This window comes from Neophocaena asiaeorientalis, unplaced genomic scaffold, assembly GCF_003031525.2.
Source record: "Neophocaena asiaeorientalis asiaeorientalis breed wild unplaced genomic scaffold, Neophocaena_asiaeorientalis_V1.1 scaffold327, whole genome shotgun sequence".
NCBI lineage: Eukaryota > Metazoa > Chordata > Mammalia > Artiodactyla > Phocoenidae > Neophocaena > Neophocaena asiaeorientalis.
This window is the reverse complement of record NW_020174560.1, coordinates 8173424-8195477: the sequence shown is the minus strand read 5'-3', so window position 1 is coordinate 8195477 and position 22054 is coordinate 8173424. Positions and strand designations below refer to the sequence as shown.

Here is a 22054-nt window from a genome sequence, read left to right as displayed (position 1 = left end):
GATGAAGTAATCTGAAGAGTTAGGTGGACTTGGAGTGAAAGTTCGTGCCGTCAGCATTATGCAGAAGGGATGGTGCCCAGAACAGCTGAAGAGAGCTCACGGTCAGCTTTCCAGCAGTGGATAACTTCAATCTACCCAAACTATACTGAATTATCCTTTAAGGAATTATTTTCACAATTCAAATGAATAAATTTGTATTCTAGGCATTCTTGTGTGAATTTAGGAAGAATAAGCCAACTTTCTAAAGATCTGATAACCCTGGTGAAATGAACTCAAAGCCACAGCTACTTTGACCATACTCTCCCCCAGCCCTTCATTCATTTTGCAATTAACAAAAGGGAAAAAAAAATTCATATGAGAAGATGTTCCACATCATATGTTGTCAGAGAAATGCAAGTTAAAACAACAAGATAGCGCTATATACCTATCAGAATGGCCAAAATCCAGAACACTGACAACACCAAACACTGACGAGGATGTGGAGCAACAGGAACTCTCTTTCACTGCTGGTGGGAATGCAAAATGGTACAGCCACTTTGGGCAGTTTGACAGTTTCTTACAAAACTAAACATACTCTTACCATGTGATCCAGCAGCCATGTTCCTTGGTATTTACCCAAAGGAGTTGAAAACTTATGTCCATAGAAAAACCTGCACATGGATATTTATAGCTGCTTTATTCTTAATTGTCAAAACTTGGAAGCAACCAAGATGTCCTTCAGTAGGTGGATGAATAAATAAACTGTGGTACATCCAGACAACAGAATATTATTCAGTGCTAAAAAAGAAATGACCTATTAAGCCATGAAAAGACATGGAGGAAACTTAAATACATATTACTTGGTGAAAGAAGCCAATCTGAAAAGGCTACACGCTGTATGATTCCAACTATATGACATTTTGGACAAGGCAAAACCATGGAGATTGTAAAAAGATCAGTAGTTACCAGAGGCTGGGGGGAGGCACGGATGAACAGGCAGAACACAGAAGATTTTTAGGAACATGAAACTACTCTGTATGATACTATAATGGTGGGTACACGTCATTATATATTTCTACAAACCCATAGAATGTATATCACCAAGAGTGAACCCTAATGTAAACTATGGACTTTGGGTGATAATGAGGTGTCAATGTAGGTTGGTCAATAATAATGTATGTACAATTCTGGTGGGGGATGTTGATAATGGGGGAGGTTATGCATTTGTGGGGGCAGAGAAATTTCTGTACTTTCCACTCAATTTTGCTGTGAACCTGTAACTCTCTAAAAAACAGTCTAATATTAAAAAATGTATTGCAAATCTTATAATTAGTGAAGAAACTACTTAGAAGACTGAGGGTGTTTAGAAAGAGGCAGGGGAAGGCTAGACAGCTGGCTGCCAAGAATTCTTACTAAGGAGCATTTCTTTGACTAATTCATTATGGACCAGGATCTGACTCTCAGCATTACAGGCCCAGAAACTCACTTAAATAAGACTTCATAAATAATCAGACTTGGAGATGCTGAGTTACCCTTTCTAAACTTTTAAGAGACTGAAGTAGATATGCTACGGCGCTGCGGTATACAGAATTCTAAAGATGTCCCCCAGTGCCCCCAAGATTCCTGTCCCCTGATTATTCAATCAAACACTAACTAGATATTACTGTGAAGTGACTATGCTAATGGGATTAAGGTACTAATCAACTGACTGTAAAATAAGGAGATTATGCTGGTGGGCCCAATATAATTACACAGCCCTTAAAAGTAGAAGAGAGAGGCAGAAGAGTCAGAGAGATTCAGCACAGAGAGATGAACCAGGAGAGGTCAGAGAGATGCCAAGCATTTCATCAGTAACCCTCAAGGACTCCCTGCCATTGTTGGCTTTGAATACTGAGAATGAGGGCCAGGAACCTCTAGAGACTAAGAGTAAGCCCTGGCCAACAACTAATAAGGAAACAGTAGCATCAGTCCTACAACCTCCCAGCAGTGAATTCTGTCAACAACTTGAATGAGAATGGAAGTAGACTGGAAGTGGATTCTCCCGCAGGGTCTCCAGATAAAAACCCAGACAGGTCAACACTTTCATTTCAGCCTTACAGAATCTGGAGCAAACCACTGAGTCTAATGGTCTTCTGACCAACAGAATTGTGAGATGATAAATTTGTGTTGTTGTTTAAGCTCCCTCACTTTTGGTTAAGTTGTTATGGCAGCAAGAGAAAACTAACACATGTATCAGTGGATTAACCCATGATGTGAAATTACTGTCAAGTAGATGCCCAACCAGCACTCCTTCCTGTAAGAAAAACAACATGGGAGGCCAAATGTAAGAAAACTACTTGGTGAACTAGGAGTTAGGCTCTGATAACTGACAAAGGTACTGTATATAAACCTGTCAAGCATACCACATATTCACTTTGGCTTATTAAAGTGCCTGTTCCTCTGGCTAGATATTGGAAGGACACTGCCAACATCTGCCTCTCATTCCTTCTTTAGAGGCGGCAAACAATCAAATTACAGCCAAGTCTTATTCTGGCCTATAAGTCAGTCTACCTCTTCAAAGTGATTTTGTATATTACTATGTTATTCACCCTACATCCATTTTACAACTTAACTCTCCGAGGGTAACTAATTTTCCCAAGGCTGGGGAGGTTGAGTGCCAGATATAAATATCACCACTGCCCACACAAACCACATAAAAATACCATTAGCCAAACACCGCGACAACACATTTACTACATGTTTATCAATGAACTTAGAAAACCACAAACCTCTGATCCTTATATTAGTAAATCTCAAAAAGCACTTCCTTTAAATTCCTTCTAATTTAAACCAAAAATTTGAGTATATAAAATGATTTTTTGGACTTAAATGCCTTAGGAGATCCATAAAACCCTAAAAAGCTTATTGTGCAATGATTACCTAATCCAGAAGTGGGCGAAAGTGAGATACTTGCAGATGAAGAAATAAAAAGACTAATTCCCAGTATAATACTTGAAAATGAAGGGAAATTCCTACAACTTCATCATTACCATTATTTCGTAAGTATGATCACTTTGATGTTTCTTGTACTCAAATCCTCGAGTGAAACACTGCAAAAGAAAAGAAAATTAAGTTACCAAAAAGCTACGTTTTGAAATGCTTTCTTAAAGGATAGAAGATGGCTTGGGGGTATTTTACTCTTGTGATGAGTTTTTAAGAATTCATTTAGTCTTGTCTGCAGCCACAACAGGAAGGTTAAGTTCATGATCGCAGCCTTTCAATGGCCCACATAGAGAAAAACAATGATCTCAAAAAAAGAGTTTTTCCTAGGACAACTCCTCCTTTTATAAAAGCATAAGCCCTGGAAGCAGACTGCCTAAATTTGAATCCTGGCTCTTAGCTTATTTCAGCAATTCTAAGACAGGTAATATTTCATATTTTAAAACTCTGAAATGTGGGTTCATCTTATAATGAAAAGTATATTACAACTTCCATCAGCCATTTTTATACTTTAACATTTCTGAAATTGGGATGTTTCTTTTAATCAACAGCATCTTGGATCTGATAAAATATGGTATTTGCTGTGTGACCTTGAGCCAATTATTTAACCTCTCTTTGCCTGAGTTTCCTTTATAATATAGGGATACTAATCATAGTTACTTCCTAGGGTTGCAGTTATGATTTAAATGTTAATTCATGCAAAGTACTCAAGATAGTGCCTGGCACAGAGTAAGCACTTATCATTAGTATTTTTTTTAAACATTTTTTAAAAATTTTATTTATTTTTGGCTGCCTTGGGTCTTCGTTGCTGTGCACAGGCTTTCTCTAGCTGCGGTGAGCAGGGGCTACTCTTCGTTGCAGTGTGCGGGCTTCTCATTGCAGTGGCTTCTCTTGTTGCGGAGCACGGGCTTCAGTAGTTGTGGCACGCGGGCTCAGTAGTTGTGGCTAGCGGGCTCTAGAGCGCAGGCCCAGTAGTTGTGGCGCGTGGGCTTAGTTGCCCTGCAGCATGTGGGATCTTCCAGAACCAGGGCCCAAACCCATGTCCCCTGCATTGGCAGGCGGATTCTTAACCACTGCACCACGAGGGAAGCCCAGCACTTATTATTAGTATTGCTATTACCACTATCATCAACGAAATAGTTTGTTTCCTGGTTTGTCACCTGCCCAAACATCACTCTTCAGTAAGACAAAAAACAGTGTCATAGGTGCTATCAAAAGGAATAATCCTCCAATTCTATTTCCTGTAGTCCCAATACTTGAAATTTACTGGTAAAAACAGCATTAGGTTGATACAGGGAAGTGGAATATTCAACAGTCTATCTCATCCATCCTACTCTGTTCCCCAATTTTTCACTGGTAAAATGTGTAATTCAATATTGACCTGTAAAAATAGACTTAAGGTATGGTCCTTCTGAGCAATTGATAGTCATCTCTGAATTTACTATATCCATAAAACTAGGCAAGCCTCCCCTTAAAGAGTTACCTGTAAGCACAGGAAAAAAGGAGGTGGCCCACATTCAGCACACTTGATATAAGGCTCCATGAGGTAGGAGGAGCAGCCTCGGCAAGGTGGCTTATCAGAGGGATCATCTATAACAAAAAGAAAAATATACTAGCTTCAAAACACCTTATGATTATCTTAAATGCGAGAAGGTGAAAATCTGCAAATGATTACACAAGGTAGTAAGCAGTGCTGAAAAGTTCATGGAGACAAGATGAGCTCATTCCAAATAAGAAAAAACAAAAATTATGTTCCCTTTTATTTCAGGCCAGCTTTGTTCCTACCTACAGTATATCTACTATTTTAAATAGCATTTAAGTAGATATTGCCCCTGAAGAGAAATTTACAAACACAAGTTTTAACTGGAAGTTTCATAATGCCCACAATTTATTTTCCCAGGGGAAAATAATGTCACATACCTACATAACACATATATAGTTATAGATAAAGCCAATCTGACAAAATGTTAATAACTGCTGGGTCTGGATAATGGGCAATAATTGCTGTACTGTTCTTTCAACTTTCTATAAGTTTGAAATTTTTCATAATAAAAAGTTGGTAAAGAAAAACCCTTTAAACATGTCTTGGGATGTACTACTTTATATTTGATTTGGGAGTTAAACCCAGGACAGCTCCCTCCCTTTCTCCCACAGTAAGTAGAGAACAGAGCAGACCTTCCTCCAGTTCCAATGACAGTACTGTCTCTGCAATATTAAGGCAAGGAGTATAATCCAAACTCTCTAAAGTCATAAAAATGCAGATGTGTGTGTGTCCCTGGCTGTCCCAAACTCTGCCACTCTTGAGTCAGGGCAACCTAGCAGAGTTGTTCTCTGTGATCAACAGAAGTCTAAGAAAACAGGCTCTGAAGGTAGAGAAGGGATTTAATCTGTTTGGCCTGGGGCAGAATTTCTCACATTCTGCAATAGCATTTTCCTTCCTAAAGTCCAAGAAACACTCTTCAAGGCACCTTTCCCTCCTGTAAGTGGTGATTATTCTTCTTTTCTTTTGCTTCTAAATGAAGACCTGGAGAAAAAATGACAGAGGAAAGAAAGGTAATCTTTCTGGCAGTAGCTTCAAAATAAACATGTGGAACAGCAACTACCCCACTTCTCCCATTTAAAATTTTGACATGGAAGAACAAAAATTATTTTATGTTAAATGTCAATTTTTACCAAATTACCTTCTTCCTCACATCCTTTTATTTCTTTTTTTTTTGCGGTACGCGGGCCTCTCACTGTTGTGGCCTCTCCCGTTGCGGAGCACAGGGTCCGGACGCGCAGGCTCAGCGGCCATGGCTCACGGACCCAGCCGCTCTGCGGCATGTGGGATCCTCCCGGACCTGGGCACGAACCTGTGTCCCCCGCATTGGCAGGCGGACTCTCAACCACTGTGCCACCAGGGAAGCCCTCGCATCCTTTTCTTTTAATGATATGAGCTTGCTTTTCTTTCCTCAAACTTTCTTCAACAACAAAAAATTGGCCAATGACTGACCTAAAGAGTTTTTAAACCCTCATGTCAAGAAATAATTGTTTTTTAGAGAAATGCAAATCAAAACTACAATGAGGTATCATCTCACACCAGGCAGAATGGCCACCATCAAAAAATCTACAAACAGGGGCTTCCCTGGTGGCGCAGTGGTTGAGAGTCTAAAAGGGAACCCTCCTGCACTGTTGGTGGGAATGTAAATTGATACAGCCACTGTGGGGAACACTAAGGAGGTTCCTGAAAAAACTAAAAATATAACTACCATACGACCCAGCAATCCCGCTACTGGGCATATACCCTGAGAAAACCATAACTCAAGAAGAGTCATGTACCACAATGTTCACTGCAGCTCTCCTTACAATAGCCAGGGCATGGAAGCAACCTAAGTGTCCATCGACAGTTCAATGGATAAAAAAGATGTGGCACATATATACAATGGAATATTACTCAGCCATAAAAAGAAACGAAAAAAAAAAAAAAAGAAAAAAAAAAGAAATGAAATTGAGTTATTTGTAGTGAGGTGAATGGACCTAGAGTCTGTCATACAGAGTGAACTAAGTCAGAAAGAGAAAAATACCGTATGCTAACACATATAGAATCTAAAAAAAAAGGTTCTGAAGAACTAGGGGCAGGACAGGAATAAAGATGCAGATGTAGAGTATGGACTTGAGGACACAGGGAGGGGGAAGGGTAAGGTGGGACGAAGTGAGCGAGTAATATGGACATATATACACTACCAAATGTAAAATAGCTAGCTAGTGGGAAGCAGCTGCATAGCACAGGGAGATCAGCTCAGTGCTTTGTGACCACCTAGAGGGGTGGGATAGGGAGGATGGGAGGGAGACACAAGAAGGAGGAGATATGGGGATATATGTGTATGTATAGCTGATTCACTTTGTTATAAAGCAGAAACTAACATACCACTGTAAAGCAATTATACTCCAATAAAGATGTTAAAAAAAAAGATAATTATTTTGTAAAAGTCCAATTTATAGTTTCAAAAATTTTAGACAATAAAAAGTATAAAGTATGTCATCCTCTATTAACATTCTGATTTCCAGCCCTTCTTCTATGTACATGTGTGTATATTTTAACAGAAGTGGGATACCACACATTTTATAGCCTGTTTTTTCACTTGATAATATATTGTCAACATCTTTCATGATGGTACACATAGATCTTCCTCACTCTTTTTAATGGATGAATTATAGTCCATTATATCTATTTAATCTAGCCTAATGGTTTTCAACTGCCTCCTAGGAAGGCATTATGGAAATCTGAGGAGATGCTTTTTTGTTGCCACAATGACTAGGGAGCACTACTGGCACTTAGCAGGCTGGGATCAGGGATGCTAGATATCCTTCAACACTCAAGATATTCCTACACAACAAAGAATTGGCCAGTGTCCTGCACAACTTTCAAATGTCCCACCAGATGTTCAAGTAGGTGAAAACTTGCTCATAATGACATGACCTGGAACATAATTCCTTACTAAATAGAACAAAATGTTTTTGACAGTTTTAATATGTATTGAATTTTCCAGGAAGGCAACTGCATTACGTCAAGAGGAGATTCTACCTTGTTTTGTTCAGAACTTTACTAAGAGTCATTCAAGCTTGTGGTATTTGAGTCACCAGTACAACGCACGTGAATCACTGTGCATTTGTAGTTGTAATATGCACAGTGAACTGACTTACGGGCGCAAGCATCTGACTACAGGCATTATGTTTTCCACCGTAATGTCTAAACATATCGATACATATTATTATAAATTACATTATTTATTACAAATCACTTCTCTTTTATTTATCTTTTATAGTATAGTTAGGGCAATATTATTATTTTTTAATTAATTAATTAATTAATTTTTGGCGTGCGTTGGGTCTTCATTGCTGCGCACAGGCTTTCTCTCGTTGCGGCGAGTGGGGAATACTCTTCGTTGTGGTGCGCGGGTTTCTCATTGAGATGGCTTCTCTTGTTGCGGAGCACAGGCTCTAGGCGCTTGGGCTTCAGTGGTTGTGGCTCGCGGGCTTACAGCACAGGCTCAGTAGTTGTGGTGCACGGGCTTAGTTGCTCCATGGCATGTGAGATCTTCCCGGACCAGGAATTGAACCTGTGTCTCCTGCATTCGCAGGCAGATTTCTTAACCACTGTGCCACCAGGGAAGTCCTAGGGCATTATTTTTATTTCTTTGAAATCATGGGCATAGTTATGTTATATTATCTATGTATTTCATTTCCAAATAGTAAAAGGGGCTTTAAAAACATTATAAAAAGAAATCACTGGGTCTCATAAGACTGAGAACCACTAATCTAACCAGTTTCCTATTGGTGGATATTTAAGTTGTTTCCAATTTTTCACTATTATAAAAAATGCTGAGATCAACGTTCCTGTACACGTAACAGCTCACATTTTGTTCCTCAGGATTTCTATTTTCCTAGAACTAGAACTGTTGAGTGTACAGAGGGTTTCTGATACACATAGCCAAAGTGTCCTTCACAAAGGATTCCAGAACTTTTCTGTAACCTAAGAGTAGGGAAAGACTTTTTACCATCATTCAAACTTCAGAGGCAATAAAAGAGTAATAAATTTGACTAAACAAAAAGCTCTTTTTTGGCAAAGAACACCATAAGCAAAGTTTAAAAAGCAAATAAACTAGAGGAAAATACTTGTAAACATATCATAAAGGGCTAACATCTTGAATATAGAAAGAACTTTTAAAAATTGAGAGGAAAATAAAAGACCAAAAATCCTACTGTGAAAGTCACGAAGAGATAATTAGTAAAAAAAGAGAGAGATAAAATGGACCTTAAACATGAAAAGACATTCAAATTCACTCATAATAAGAGAAATCTACACTGAGATATAAGTTCTTACCCATCAGATTGGCAAAAATTCAAAAGCTTCATAATATACTTTCTTAAGAAGACTGTGGGGAAATAGGCAACCTCATATATTGCTGACAGGAATGCAAAATGGCACAACTTCTATAGAAGGGAATTTAGCACTATCTAAATAAATACATCCATTTATCTTTGGACCTAGAAATCCCACTTCTAGGAATTTACCCTGAATATACACCTCCAACAGTATAAGGTTATGCATTAGAACATTATTTATAACTGCAAAATACTACTTTGATGTCCAAGCACTGGACAGTAGTTGAACAAACTATGGTACGTTCACATAATCGAGTACTATGCAACTATAAAAAAATAACAATCTCGGAGGCTTCCCTGGTGGCACAGTGGTTGAGAGTCCGCCTGCTGATGCAGGGGACACGGGTTCGTGCCCCAGTCCGGGAAGATCCCACATGCTGCAGAGCGGCTGGGCCCGTGAGCCATGGCCGCTGAGCCTGCGCGTCCGGAGCCAATGCTCCGCAACGGGAGAGGCCACAACAGTGAGAGGCACGTGTACCGCAAAAAATATATATAAATAAATAAAAAGAACAATCTCTATAAAGCAGTATCGTATTTCCAGGAGATACTATTAAGTGAAAAAAACAAGGTGCAAAAGAGCATACATAGTATGCTACCTTTTCAGGAAAAAATTAGGGAAAACAAAAGCAAAAACATATACACGTCTGTCTTTGCAAAAAGAAATAAAGGACAGATAAATTAGAAAACAATACCTATGAAGGGTTGGAGGAGGGGGAATGGAAAGGAGTAGAAGAGACCTAGGAAGGAGCAACAATTCTCCAAATATACCTTTTTGCATAGCTTTGACTTTTGGAAGCATATTTATGTTCTACAAATTAGAAAATTAAACCACTAAATATGGGAAGGGAAAATTGAAAGTAGAACGAACAGATGAACCAAAAAGTATTTCAAAGGAATATCACAACCACAATGAGGAGGGGAAAAAAAAGAACCAATCCAAGTAACTTATGAACATTTAACAACAGACCTTCAGTCTTGGGTGATGCAGAGAATTGCAAACAAATCCTGAACTTGTTGAAGTGGGTCTGTGTTATGTAGTGGTATGCACAGAGCAATTCTGAAATAATTCTAGATGTATTAAGAGACTGAGCAAATGAATAATCGTGCTAATGCTGGGAGCCAGGGTTTTCACTGAGGAAAGGACACACAAACAAGGAACGTGGTGGGGGTGGGGGGACAAAAAAAGAGCCTAGGAAGGTGAACTGGAGGTTATCAGTGTGAACTCATGATTTCTAAGAAAGTGCATCTATGGATATACGCATGTATATGCAACTATGTACATATACTGGTATATCTGTACGTAGCGTCTACCTACCATGTATTTCCCAGCGCTGTGGGCCAAAAAGGCCCAGACGCCAAGATACTCTAGTAGAAATAAGCAATGGCCATATCTTGGTCTCTAATGTCACTCCTTTCTAAAAGGACCAAGGGCTCCTCAGAGAAGTGGCTGATTCTAGGGCTGGGGCATGGGAGGGAGAAGATGCACCTCAAACATGTAGCCATGCCAAAAAGTAAGGAGATGCTCAAAAAAGCGATGGGGCATGTCACAAGGTTGCAAGAGCCGGCTTGAAGGGGCTCACAGTGTTCAAATTAGGACAATCTGAGAACCAAAGTAAGTGTGATGATGAATTATAAACCACTGAAAATAAAGGAATTCATGCGTGCATACTTATAATAAATAAGTGAAACAGGAGGTCTCTTGATTAGAGTAGAATGCTAAGTGCTAACTAGCAAATATGGAGAGAGTGCTGGATGCAGGGCGAAAAATCATTTTGCGACCATCGTAGTAAAGACTGGATCAGGCAAAAATCATCAGTGGATGCTAACTAGGGAGAAATTCTGATGAGGAACAGGATATTTTATGGCCTGAAAGTGTCTCCTTATGGGTTGCTTATTAGACGCAAGAGAAAAAATAGACATTAAACAGTGAAGAACTCAAATGCACACCTTGACTGGGTTTTCTTTTTTTTTTTTTGTGGTACGCGGGCCTCTCACTGTTCTGGCCTCTCCCGTTGCGGAGCATAGGCTCCGGACGCACAGGCTCAGCGGCCATGACTCACGGGCCCAGCCGCTCCGCGGCATGTGGGATCTTCCCGGACCGGGGCATGAACCCGTGTCCCCTGCACCAGGGAAGCCCCCGTTGACTGGGTTTTCAAAATTAACATCGCTGGGCTTCCCTGGTGGCGCAGTGGTTGAGAGTCGCCTGCCGTTGCGGGGGACACGGGTTCGTGCCCCGGTCCAGGAAGATCCCACATGCAGCGGAGCGGCTGGGGCCATGAGCCATGGCTGCTGAGCCTGCGCGTCCGGAGCCTGTGCTCCGCAACAGGAGAGGACACAGCAGTGAGAGGCCCGCGTACCGCAAAAAAAAAAAAAAATTAACATCGCTAATGAGGAACAGAGCAAGACCAGACAAACCCAAAATGAGACACCTCTAGTTTTAAAAAGGGGAGAAAGGGGCTGTATTCTTCAAAAGTGTCAATCACTAAAGACAAAGGCTGTGGACATGTTTCAGTTTAAAGGAGGCTAAAGAGACACAGCAACTTAATGCAAGACCTGAACCCTGACTGTATCCTGTATGGGAAGGAAAAAAAACATCGTCAAGGACATTATTGAGTCAGCTGACAAAACTGGAATACAGACGGCAGGTTAGATAAAAGTATTTTATCAGTGTTATACTTACTAAAGTTGGCAACTCTACTGAGGCTAGAATGTACTGAAGTTAGAAGAGAATATCCCTAGTCTCAGGAAATAAACACTAAAGTACTTAGGGGCCATGATGTTATATCCCTAAGCCCTCAAATGATTCTGAAAAAAAAATATGGGGTATGTATATCTACTTATAAATACATATATATGTAAATAAATATGTAACTTATAGATAGAGAACTATGAAAATAGAGTAAAAGGTTTACAAAAGGTGTATGGATATTCTTTGTACTATTCTTATTCTTCCAACTTTCCTGTTTGAAATTGTTTCCAAATAAAAATTTTAAAGTTTAGCTTAAAAATATTAAAAAAAACACTTTTAAAAAAATTTTTAATTATTTTGAAAAGGGGGAGAGAGTGGTTTCAGTTTACACTCCCAGCATGGGGATAATTCATTTAGACTCTTTCTCTGTGTGAAAAATGAAAGATCTGAACTAGATGTATTGGAAGACTCCATTCTGCCCTAAATATATATAGGGAGTCTGATGAGAGAGTATATTAGAACCCCTTTAAGAAACTGCTGAGGGACTTCCCTGGTGGTCCAGTGGGTAAGACTCGGTGCTCCCAATGCAGGGGGCCCGGGTTCAATCCCTGGTCAGGGAACTAGATCCCGCATGCATGCCACAACAAGGAGTCCGCATCCCACAACTAAAAGGTCCCACGTGCTGCAACTAATACCTGGCGTAGCCAAAAGCAAAGTAAGTAAATGGAAGGAAGGAAGGGAGGGAGGAAGGGAGGAAGAAAGAAACTGCTGAGGAGGATACACCCCAAAGTGACTTTCTGATTCTTCTCATTGGGACACTACTAACATCTAACAATGGATTTCTATTTCTGCCAAATCTCTTATCTTCAGAAGAAAAGAAAAAGTGTATTTTTTCCTCCATAGTTGTGGCTGCCTGGATTTACTTCACATGTACGCCATAAATCTCTGCACTATTACTGTACTATAGTTTACTCTTAGAATACAAGTGCCAAAAAAGCAGAGGCAGGAGCATTTCCTTTATTCTACCACTGACATTATTTCTTACCAAGGCACCTGAAATATGTTATTGATTCTAAAGAGAAATTCAACTGCTTTTTTAAGTCGAACTACGGGTTAATCGTATTATGAATGGTCCACCTGAGCTTAATTTTCTTATAAGACCTTGAGTGTCATGTGCTCAGTTTTGTATCATGTGTTCAGTAGTAGTGGTTGATTTTATTCTGATTTGATACTCATTCCTTTAGGATCAGATTCACATGGCTTCATCTTCAAAGTGCTTATTTTTCTTCTTTGATCAACTTCCACTTCAGTTTGCTATTAATATTCACCTGGGACTTGTTCCCATGGTACTTACTGCTAAAGGAACTCAAACGGTCCATTCCCCAGTTGGCAAAGACTGCTGCTTTGATCTTCCTCAATGTAGGGCTCCTTCAAGGAGATTTCAGAACTGGCCAACACAGACACCAAAGCTGACAACCCCCCCTATAAATAAACAAAAATGGCACATGGATGAGGAAATACTTTAAAGGGACAAGATAAAGAGAACATAATGCAACTTACTCAACTGTACCACATCCTACCTTTGTAAGGCTAAGCAAATTAGTTTATCTCTACAAGCTTGTTCCCTCCTCTGTAAAATGGATGATACAATCATATCTACCTTCTAGAGCTGCTGAAGATTAAATATCAAAATCCACATAGATAATGTACCATAGTGCCAGGCCCATAGTAAGCCCTCTACAAAGGCTACATATCTCTAATAAACAACTGATTTTCTCTGCCAGGCCTCACTTTTCTCCTTAGCCCTCCTTCCTTTGGGAAACTGACTCTCCCACATTTCATATGGCTTTCGTGGGGTTACGAATCCCAATACTCCACCCCCCAGCCCCACAGCAGCTAAAGCAACCAGATCTGTTCTTACCGAAAGCTGCATCTTGAGTAAGGTATCCAAGGACAGAGGGCAGGTTAGAGCTCATTCACTAGCCAAAGAATCTGGTCCAAGAGATCTGGCTCCTGAGATCCCCATCCCCAAGGGTAGCCCAATGGTGTAGGTTTGTTTGTTTTTTTCTCATTTCTCTATTGTTCCAGTAATACTTTAATCTGAATGAACGTCTATTACTAGAAAACTAAGGAATCCTATCTATTACAACGTACATTTTGTTCACTAATTTATTCTTTGAACAGCTATTTAATAGGTATGTACTATATACAAAGTTATCTTTTTGAAGACATAAATGAACTCATATTTCACACGAAGTCATGAAAACATCCCCCCTCCCTCTATACTCCCATATCTTTTTATCTCTTTTTTTTGGCATTTTTCACATTCCACTTTGTGAGAATCACTTCTGAATGCATATTTTCCCCATTTCTAGACTAAATGAAAGCAGGGACTACATCAAATACAAATTTGTATGTCTTAAAGCACCAAGCACAGTGCCAAGAGGAAAGAACTCAATAAACACAAATGTAATGGACATATAAATGTTAATTCTACAAAAAGGTTAGTTCATCATTAGTTCTCCTGCAGTGACTTCTTTCACTTGATAGTTTTAGCTTGGGGAATAATTCATCGTTAACTGTATGGGACACTCACATAAAACTGTCAATGAACTTGTCTTTTCCAGGATGAACTGGAGTGGTTACCCCTCTGCTCTGGTCCCAGGAAAATGAGTTTGAAGAAAAGTGCGCTTAGTAAGGGGTATTATGCACTCAATAATGAAATAATGGCCAACATTTACTGAATATTTTTCATATGCCAGGTACTGTAGTATCACTGTATGTGGATTGTCTCTGAATCCTTACAAACTTCTGAGGCATGCTGCTTTTTTAAGAAGGGAAAGGAACCTCTGAAAGACTGTCACTTGCACAATGTCTTACAGTTAGTGAACAGCTGCGTCACTTCAACAGAGGTTAGTAGAGATGGTCAAGTAAAGGATGTATACTGTCTCAAACACTCCACGTTGTAAGCGCAATATTGCAATAAGCGGAATCTTCTTTTTTCCTCTTTCTTCACACAAGAGACATTTCTGACGCTAACATCCATGAAAGGATGGATGCTAGTTCCACATTAACATCTGCCAAATTCCAAGAAGTTACTGGGAGGAGGAGGGAAGGAACGTGAAGAGCATTCGATGTGGTGCGGAGGACAGGCGCAGGCTTGGGAGTTTTGCGGACAAGATTCGAAGCCTCACTTCGTTCCTTATTAACCGTGTGATCTCGGGCAAGTCATTCTACTGGAGCCTCAGACCACCTCACCTCTAAAACTGACCCGAAATATCTACTTGGAAGGCCTACTTGAAAACAAGGGGTAACGTCAACCAGGGTCCGCTAAGAACGGGATTTCGTGTTCCCTTGCAGCAGAGACAGAAAGAGCCAGGCTGGGACCCAGCGGGGCCGCCCAGGGGGCGGGGCGCGTGTGCAGCTCCTCAACGGCTGCCCCTCCCTCCGTCCCCGACCCTTCTCTACCCGTGCGCTAGCGTCTGACCTCTGGCAGAGGCCTTGGAGGGTGGGCCTTTAAGCAGCTTGTCTGAGTTTTGAGTCGGACCAGTAATCATTTTTCCCTGGGGGCGCGTTGCTGGTTGCAGCAGGCTTGCCGGTGCGTGGTGCCGTTTGAGCCGCTCTAGAGTGCGGTGAGCTGGAGCGGGCCGGTACTGCCCCGCTTTTGTGTTTTCTAACATTCCCACCCCTCACCTCTGTTGCAGCCTCGAACAAAATCAAGGCTAAGGGACTGGGCCCAAGGACGGCGAGCGGTGGTCGCCTTTCGAAGCCGTGGCTTGCAGTGCTGCTCATGGATTAACCAGACTGCCTGAATGGTTTAAGGGTTCACAGGGTACGTTTGATTCAGATGCTTCTGGAACGTCGAAATTATCTTCTTTGGAAAGAACCATCCCCTCTTTGGGCTTCAGGGGCCCAGACTGAGGCGCAATGATGAGAGGATGTGGTGGTCCGCTCTGATGTCAATCTTGAGGGCTAGGTATGTCCCAACATCTCTTGTTACTACTAACTATTACAATAGCTGCCATTTGTCGAGTATTTTCTGCATGCCAGGCATTGTACAAAGGGGGTTACATGCATTGTCCCGTTTCATCTTCAAAAACAACCTTATGGGGTAGACATTAATTATTATCGTCCCCATTTTCCAGGTGAAAACCTTTAGACTCTGCCTTGTGAACAACTTGGGATCACACTGCTAGACCGTGTTGGGGAAGGGGATTCAAACAGTAGTTTAGCTTAACCATCATGCTAATACGTCTATTTAGAAGTCTTTCATAAATTTGCCCAACCTCTTATAGAATTCATTTACACTTTATGCCTGTGTGGCCTCTTTACTCATTTTTTAGTATCTGAGTCATACAAGTTCATACTAAAAAAAAAAAAAAAAGAATATTTGCATGAGCAAAAATAACGTGAAAACCAGCTCCCACCATGATAGTTAACATTTTGCTATACATTCTTCTAGATATTTTTCTATGCTTCATGTCAATAAATTTAGAATAGTTTTACATTTGATGTATTCTGAAAATCTATTCATTCATCAAATATTTGATGAGAAGAATGTTCTAGGTGCTGGGAATTCAGCTGTGAACAAAACAAAGTCTCTGTCTCATAATAAGGGGGGAGGTTGACATTAAGCAATAAATATAATATATTACTAAATAATAGCTAATGCCCAGTAATGTGGCAAGTTTTTAAAAATATTAGGAGAAAGGGGATGCTTTATTAGATGGGGTAGACAAGGAAGTCCTCTTAATTGTAAGCAGAAATCTAATCATTAAATGAGGGAGGCAGCTGTGTGGATTTCTAGAGAGAAATTGTTCCAGGAGAAAAGAAATGGCAATTAAAATAGCCCTGACTGCTTGGCATGTTGGAGAAGAAGCAAGGAGAGCAGTGAGGCTGGAGCACAGCAAATTAAAGCAATAAGTTGGATAACAGGCAGAAGCCAGATTGTATATCTGGTAAGCCATGTGGGACTTTAGATTTTATTAGAATGTGATAGAATACCATGGAAGGGTTGAGAACAAAGGAATAATCAGGTTTGTTTTAAAAGGATCACTGGCAGTTGTGTGGAGAATAGATTGTAGAAACATAAAAATTGGCCTTTAAATCATTAATCGTCCAGCAGTTGTTCAACAGGTAGTTTATGAACATTGATGTTTCAGCTACACCTTTACAACACCTTCACCTCCGCAAACAGAAAATGGGTTCAAACCTTTAGGACTTATCTTCATGTCTTTCTCATCTAAACTGAAAGTTTTTGAGTCTGGCTAGGGCATATATCCAGATCTGGACGCCACGATTGTCAACAAACTGAATATGAGTCATCAATGTTGTACCGTTGTGGAAAAACAGTCCCACATAATGCTGGGATCTATTCATTAAAAACATAGCATTCAAGCATCTGGAAATTACCCTTCCTCTTCAATTGATGTTAGGCCCTCATTAGAATTCTAAGCCCCAATTTAGTCATTCATTGTGCTTAAGAAAGATGTGGAGAAATGAAAATGCACCGTGAGGGTAAGGGTAACAGTGATTAAGGCAGTGTTTTTCTGGGGTTTTGCCTTCAGCAGTGTGGTGGCATCAGGCAAATTTGGAGGAGAAATGAAAGGTCTGTCTCAGATATCTGTTTTGCAATCTGAGTGAAATGACATAAATGAATTTAGAGCTCAGAGAGGCCAGGGCTAAAATGCTATAACCATATTAGAATTGTTTCTTTGGTTGTGTGTCTTCTTTGTAACCTCAGTGCCCAGAAGTGCATCCTGGACAAATATTTGCAAAATGAGCAGGTAAAGGCAAAGGTATGGATGAAGTCACTCAGGCAAGGAAAAGAGATGTCCAGGCTCTGTAATGTGGCTGCCATTGATTGTCTCCAAATATCCCCACAGGCTCCCCTTGAGCTGCTTAGCTGCTGTGGTTAGAACCAGAAGTGCAGTTTCTGAGCCTTCCTCCCAGTGGAAATGACTATCTGCCATTTCTAGTTACTTGCTATGTCCTGAGTACTGAAAGACTTTATAAACTTTACCTCATCTAATATTTATTTTTCCTGTATCTGAAGTGGCTCTTTGTAGTTTGGTATACAAATACTTTTAAATTAAAAAAATTTTTTTAATTAATTTATTTGTTAAATTAATTTAATTTTGGCTGCGTTGGGTCTTCATTGCTGTGTGCGGGCTTTCTCTAGTTGCGGCAAGCGAAGGCTACTCTTCCTTGTGCGTGGGCTTCTCATTGCGGTGGCTTCTCTTGTTGTGGAGCATGGGCTCTAGGCATGTGGGCTTCAGTAGTTGTGGCACGTGGGCTCAGCAGTTGTGGCACATGGGCTCTAGAGCGCAGGCTCAGTAGTTGTGGCCCACGGGCTTACTTGCTCTGCAACATGTGGGATCTTCCCGGACCAGGGAATTGAACCCATGTCCCCTGCATTGGCAGGCGGATTCTTAACCACTGCGCCACCAGGGAATCCCCTTGGTATACAAATAGATAAAAACAAAAAGTCTAAAAGTCTAGCCATGCCTTCTAGGTTTCAACTTCCTCCCCTTTAAACTCTAAGATAACCCCAGTCAATGTAAATTAGCCAGAGATTTATGTCTGGGAGCAGAGCCTTTTGCTTTGCCAATTGCAGGATCTCTTAAAGGCAAGGAGTTTCCTGTGATGCACTCAGTAGAGAGGACTTCATGCCACAAAAGGCCTGAGCTTCAAGGATTGCAGCTCTTAGGGCTCAGCCCTTTGAGTTCACACACTAAGGCACTTTCACGGAAGCCCTGGGTCCACCCTGGCCCAGCTCAGGACTGGTTCCAGCCTCCTCAGCCTCTGTTGCTGTCTCTTGCATTCAGAAGCATTGCCACCCTCTTGTCCCCATTTGCTCCCCGCCCCCCATATCTTTCTTCTTTTGTGGCCACCCTAGTCAGAGGAGATAGGAAATCAATCCTTTTCTTTCCAGGAGTTTCCTAGATTGCTCTTTTAACTTGATCAACCTCAACCATGACCAGTCTGCAGAGGAAGGGTTGAAGTACTCTTGCTAAGCTACTTAAAGAAATGTAAGGTCTACATATAGCTACTTCTCCACACAGTGGCTTGACTGGAGTGCTTCTGCGTAAGTAAGAGGGCCCTAAACATCTCAAAGATGAACAAGAGGGGGAAGAATTCTGCCAAAGGACCTTACTGCATCCCATTTTACAGATAAGGAAAAACAAGGCTCCGAGAGGTAAAAACCACTTGCCCTAAGTCATTCAGTTACTAGGTAGTACAGCCAGAATTAAAATCAGGTCTGTCCAAATGTAACTAATAAACTCCCTCTGGCTATTCAAAGTGAAAAGTTAGCAAGTATTAGGATTTTCATAATGCCATGGCCATTATGCCAAATTTTCATGAATCCAGCCCTTTGCTACCTATCTTCTCTGCCTCTTCCTCACCTTACTGACTTCCTTCTTTTTGGCTGCTCCGCGCGGCTTGTGGGATCTTAGTTCCCCGACCAGGGATTGAACCCGGGCCCCGGCAGTGAGAGTGCTGAGTCCTAACCACTGGACTGCCAGAGAATACCCTCACTGACTTCTTTTTGATCTCCACAAAACGCAGGATGTCTGTCTGTTGAAACAGCAGGCTTGGGGTAGAATCTAAAAGTTAGGTGAACCAGGAATGTATTGTTGCTGAGTGACTCCTGTTTATCAGGAAAATTTTAAATGCCTGCTAGGCAGCCTGGCTGCATGCCTTTCAGCCTGATGAACGAGGCCTCCACCTTTTGACCTTCAAAACAGGCTCCTAAAGTATTTTGCATCATTTGATGACAGGCAGTCTATACTCTTTTGCAACCAACAAGTGCCTAGTAAGTGTTTGAAATATGAATTGTAAGAAACCTGGCCCAGTTTAATATAATTGAAAAAGCATGTACTTTGAAGCCTTTCCTGAATTTGAATCCTAACTACCTTCAAGAATTTAGCAAACTATTATCTTTCTGTGTCTCTTTTCTCCTCATATGTAAAATGAAAATAATAATACCTAATTTATAAGAGTTTTATAAGGATATGATGATGTATGTGTAGTACCTAGTTCATGGTGGGAGTCAAATGAATTATAATTGTAGTTTTAATTTTAATTCTAGAAGTGCTTCAGAGTATGACCTTGGGGCTTGCTTAGAAGTGTTCTAGGCTAGGTTGGCCAGTGCTCAGCATTGGAATATTTTCATTAATTTTTTTATTTTTATTATTTTAAAATAGATTTATTTATTTATTTTTGGGTTTGTTGGGTCTTTGTTTCTGTGCGAGGGCTTTCTCTAGTTGTGGCGAACGGGGGCTACTCTTCATCGCAGTGCGCGGGTCTCTCACCGTCGCGGCCTCTCTTGTTGCGGAGCACAGGCTCCAGACGCGCAGGCTCAGTAGTTGTGGCTCACGGGCCCAGTTGCACCGCGGCATGTGGGATCTTCCCAGACCGGGGCTCGAACCTGTGTCCCCTGCATTGGCAGGCAGATTCTCAACCACTGCGCCACCAGGGAAGCCCTATTTTCATTATTTTAACCAAGAACTATCGACGGGAAACCTGTAGGCTTCCAAAACACCAAATTAAACAGAATTTTCTTTTGCTACCTGCTTCTTTAGCACCTTCCTCACTATACAAAACTAAAGAGAGTGTACATTATCTCACAGGTCATAGGGCAAATGCATAGTTGCAATCAAGGATGAATAATCCAGGCTTACGTCAGATGCAGGACATGCTCAGGAGCTCTGTCTCATTAAATTGATGTAACTGGTGAACAGACTTATGCATTATGAGCCATTAACTGTAGACTGTTCTATAGAGTGCTATTGTAATCAGATACAACTTACAAGGTTAATCTGATGCATATTTGATGATATGTGTAATTGTTACTGTGTTGCATGATAACCAGGCCTTAAATGTTAAGCTGTTTACATAAATGGCTGTAACTGGTTATTTTTACACAGCCAAACACATGTTTTAGTGTTTACTCACTTTACTAATTTTCTGGAATCTATAATCATGCCAAGGACAGCAGTTTTCTCTGAAGCCCTTTACTATTTAATCATGCACTCACACACACATGAGCACACTCTTCAAAATGACACAGCAGTGTTGTCTCCCAACTTGGCACTAAAAACAGCTACTGTGCAAGGCTCTTTGTATACATTTTCTCATTTTAGTCCTTAAAAATCCCTCAAGGGAGATGTTGTTACTCCCATTTTACTGATGCAGAAATTGACGCTCAGAGCGTGTAAGCAGGCAGCATAGTTGTCATTCAGACTTCTATCCCCAACCTCTAAACTTTATACAACCTCAGAAGGTAATGGATCCCAGCAGAGATATGTCAAGTTTTTTTAGGAAATAGAATGGCTCCTGAGAAATACAGAGTATGCATACACATCCGAAGGAAGAATGAGTCAGCCTGCAAGAGGGAGGGGTTAGTTAGTAATGGAAGAGTTGGAGCCTGTTGAAGCTGACTTTCTTGTGCCCATTCAAGGAAGAGAGGCTCGGCCAATGAATTTCAAGCACAATCGCTCCAGTATTGGCTATTATAGAGATACTATAACAACCTAATGCCACTGGATATTTGAATTTTAGAAATAACTCCACTTGTTCTAATTCCTTAAGAAAGAATCATACAGAGGGTAAACTAGTGTTTCTCAACCTTTTTTTTTTTTTTTATCATTATTGCCAGCCCTAAAGAGCCTTTTTAGACATTTTTTTTTCTTAATTTGCTTTCCCGGATGAACTTTTAAGACCACAGATATGCTAGCTGTATATCTGTACTTTTTACATAAAAAGTAAGATTGTTTTTGCTCCTCAAGAATAAGATTTTTTTTTTCCTCCTTCATTGAGAGTGCACAGGTTAAACAATGATGCAGGAGTAATGCAGCTTCCTATAGAGGCCTACCTTTAGGTTCGGGATAGTTGTACAGAAGACAGTATTTCTATACATGAGTAATGCAGCTTCCTATAGAGGCCTACCTTTAGGTTCGGGATAGTTGTACAGAAGACAGTATTTCTATACATGAGTAATGCGGCTTCCTATAGAGGCCTACCTTTAGGTTCGGGATAGTTGTACAGAAGACAGTATTTCTATACATGTGACTATTGTATTTCTCATTATAAATAAGTTGATAATTTTACGTATGAGCGTGGTTCGTATGAATCTACTCCTAAATAATGGGACCATTCTCTATGCGTGGAAAATTTGGGTTTCTAAGCTTGTAAAACAGCCTGAGAGGTCTTCTGACAGACAGCCTGCTAGCCTTCCACAAGTCAACCTCCAGAGCAAACCTTTTTATTTGAAACTTCGAGAGCATTCTTACGTGTTTATTCCTTCATTCCATAAATATTTATTGAGTCCTACTGTAGGCTGAGGTAGTTGGGATTCAACGACTAATCAGATAATCTCTGCCCTCAAAAAGAAGCTCAGTGACTAGCTGGGGAGACAGATGGGCCTGCAGATAATTACGGTACAAGGTAATATGTTCTGTAACAGAGGTGTGCTAGGTA

General features: G+C 40.7%; 1 protein-coding gene and 1 long non-coding RNA gene across 3 annotated transcripts in view; one reads left to right on the top strand and one right to left on the bottom strand.

Annotated features, from left to right (window-relative positions):
- Positions 1 to 14489, bottom strand: part of TADA2A (transcriptional adaptor 2A) — a 47045-nt gene extending 32556 nt beyond the window's left edge. Inside the window, exons 1-4 of one of the 2 annotated variants that reach the window (XM_024757690.1) lie at positions 14453 to 14489; positions 12927 to 13054; positions 4442 to 4548; positions 3009 to 3068 (exon numbers count right to left, since the gene is read on the bottom strand). In XM_024757690.1, the coding sequence (XP_024613458.1) occupies positions 3009 to 3068; positions 4442 to 4548; positions 12927 to 12951 (192 nt within the window). In that variant the 5' untranslated portion in view covers positions 12952 to 13054; positions 14453 to 14489. The remainder of the gene's footprint in view (positions 1 to 3008; positions 3069 to 4441; positions 4549 to 12926; positions 13055 to 14452) is intronic. The other variant, XM_024757689.1, reaches the window with a different exon arrangement.
- Positions 14490 to 14993: 504 nt separating this feature from the next.
- The window catches only part of LOC112408124 (uncharacterized), a 25975-nt gene continuing 18914 nt past the window's right edge, over positions 14994 to 22054 (top strand). The window contains exons 1-2 of the long non-coding RNA XR_003004884.1: positions 14994 to 15170; positions 15277 to 15548. This is a non-coding gene — a long non-coding RNA (uncharacterized LOC112408124). The remainder of the gene's footprint in view (positions 15171 to 15276; positions 15549 to 22054) is intronic.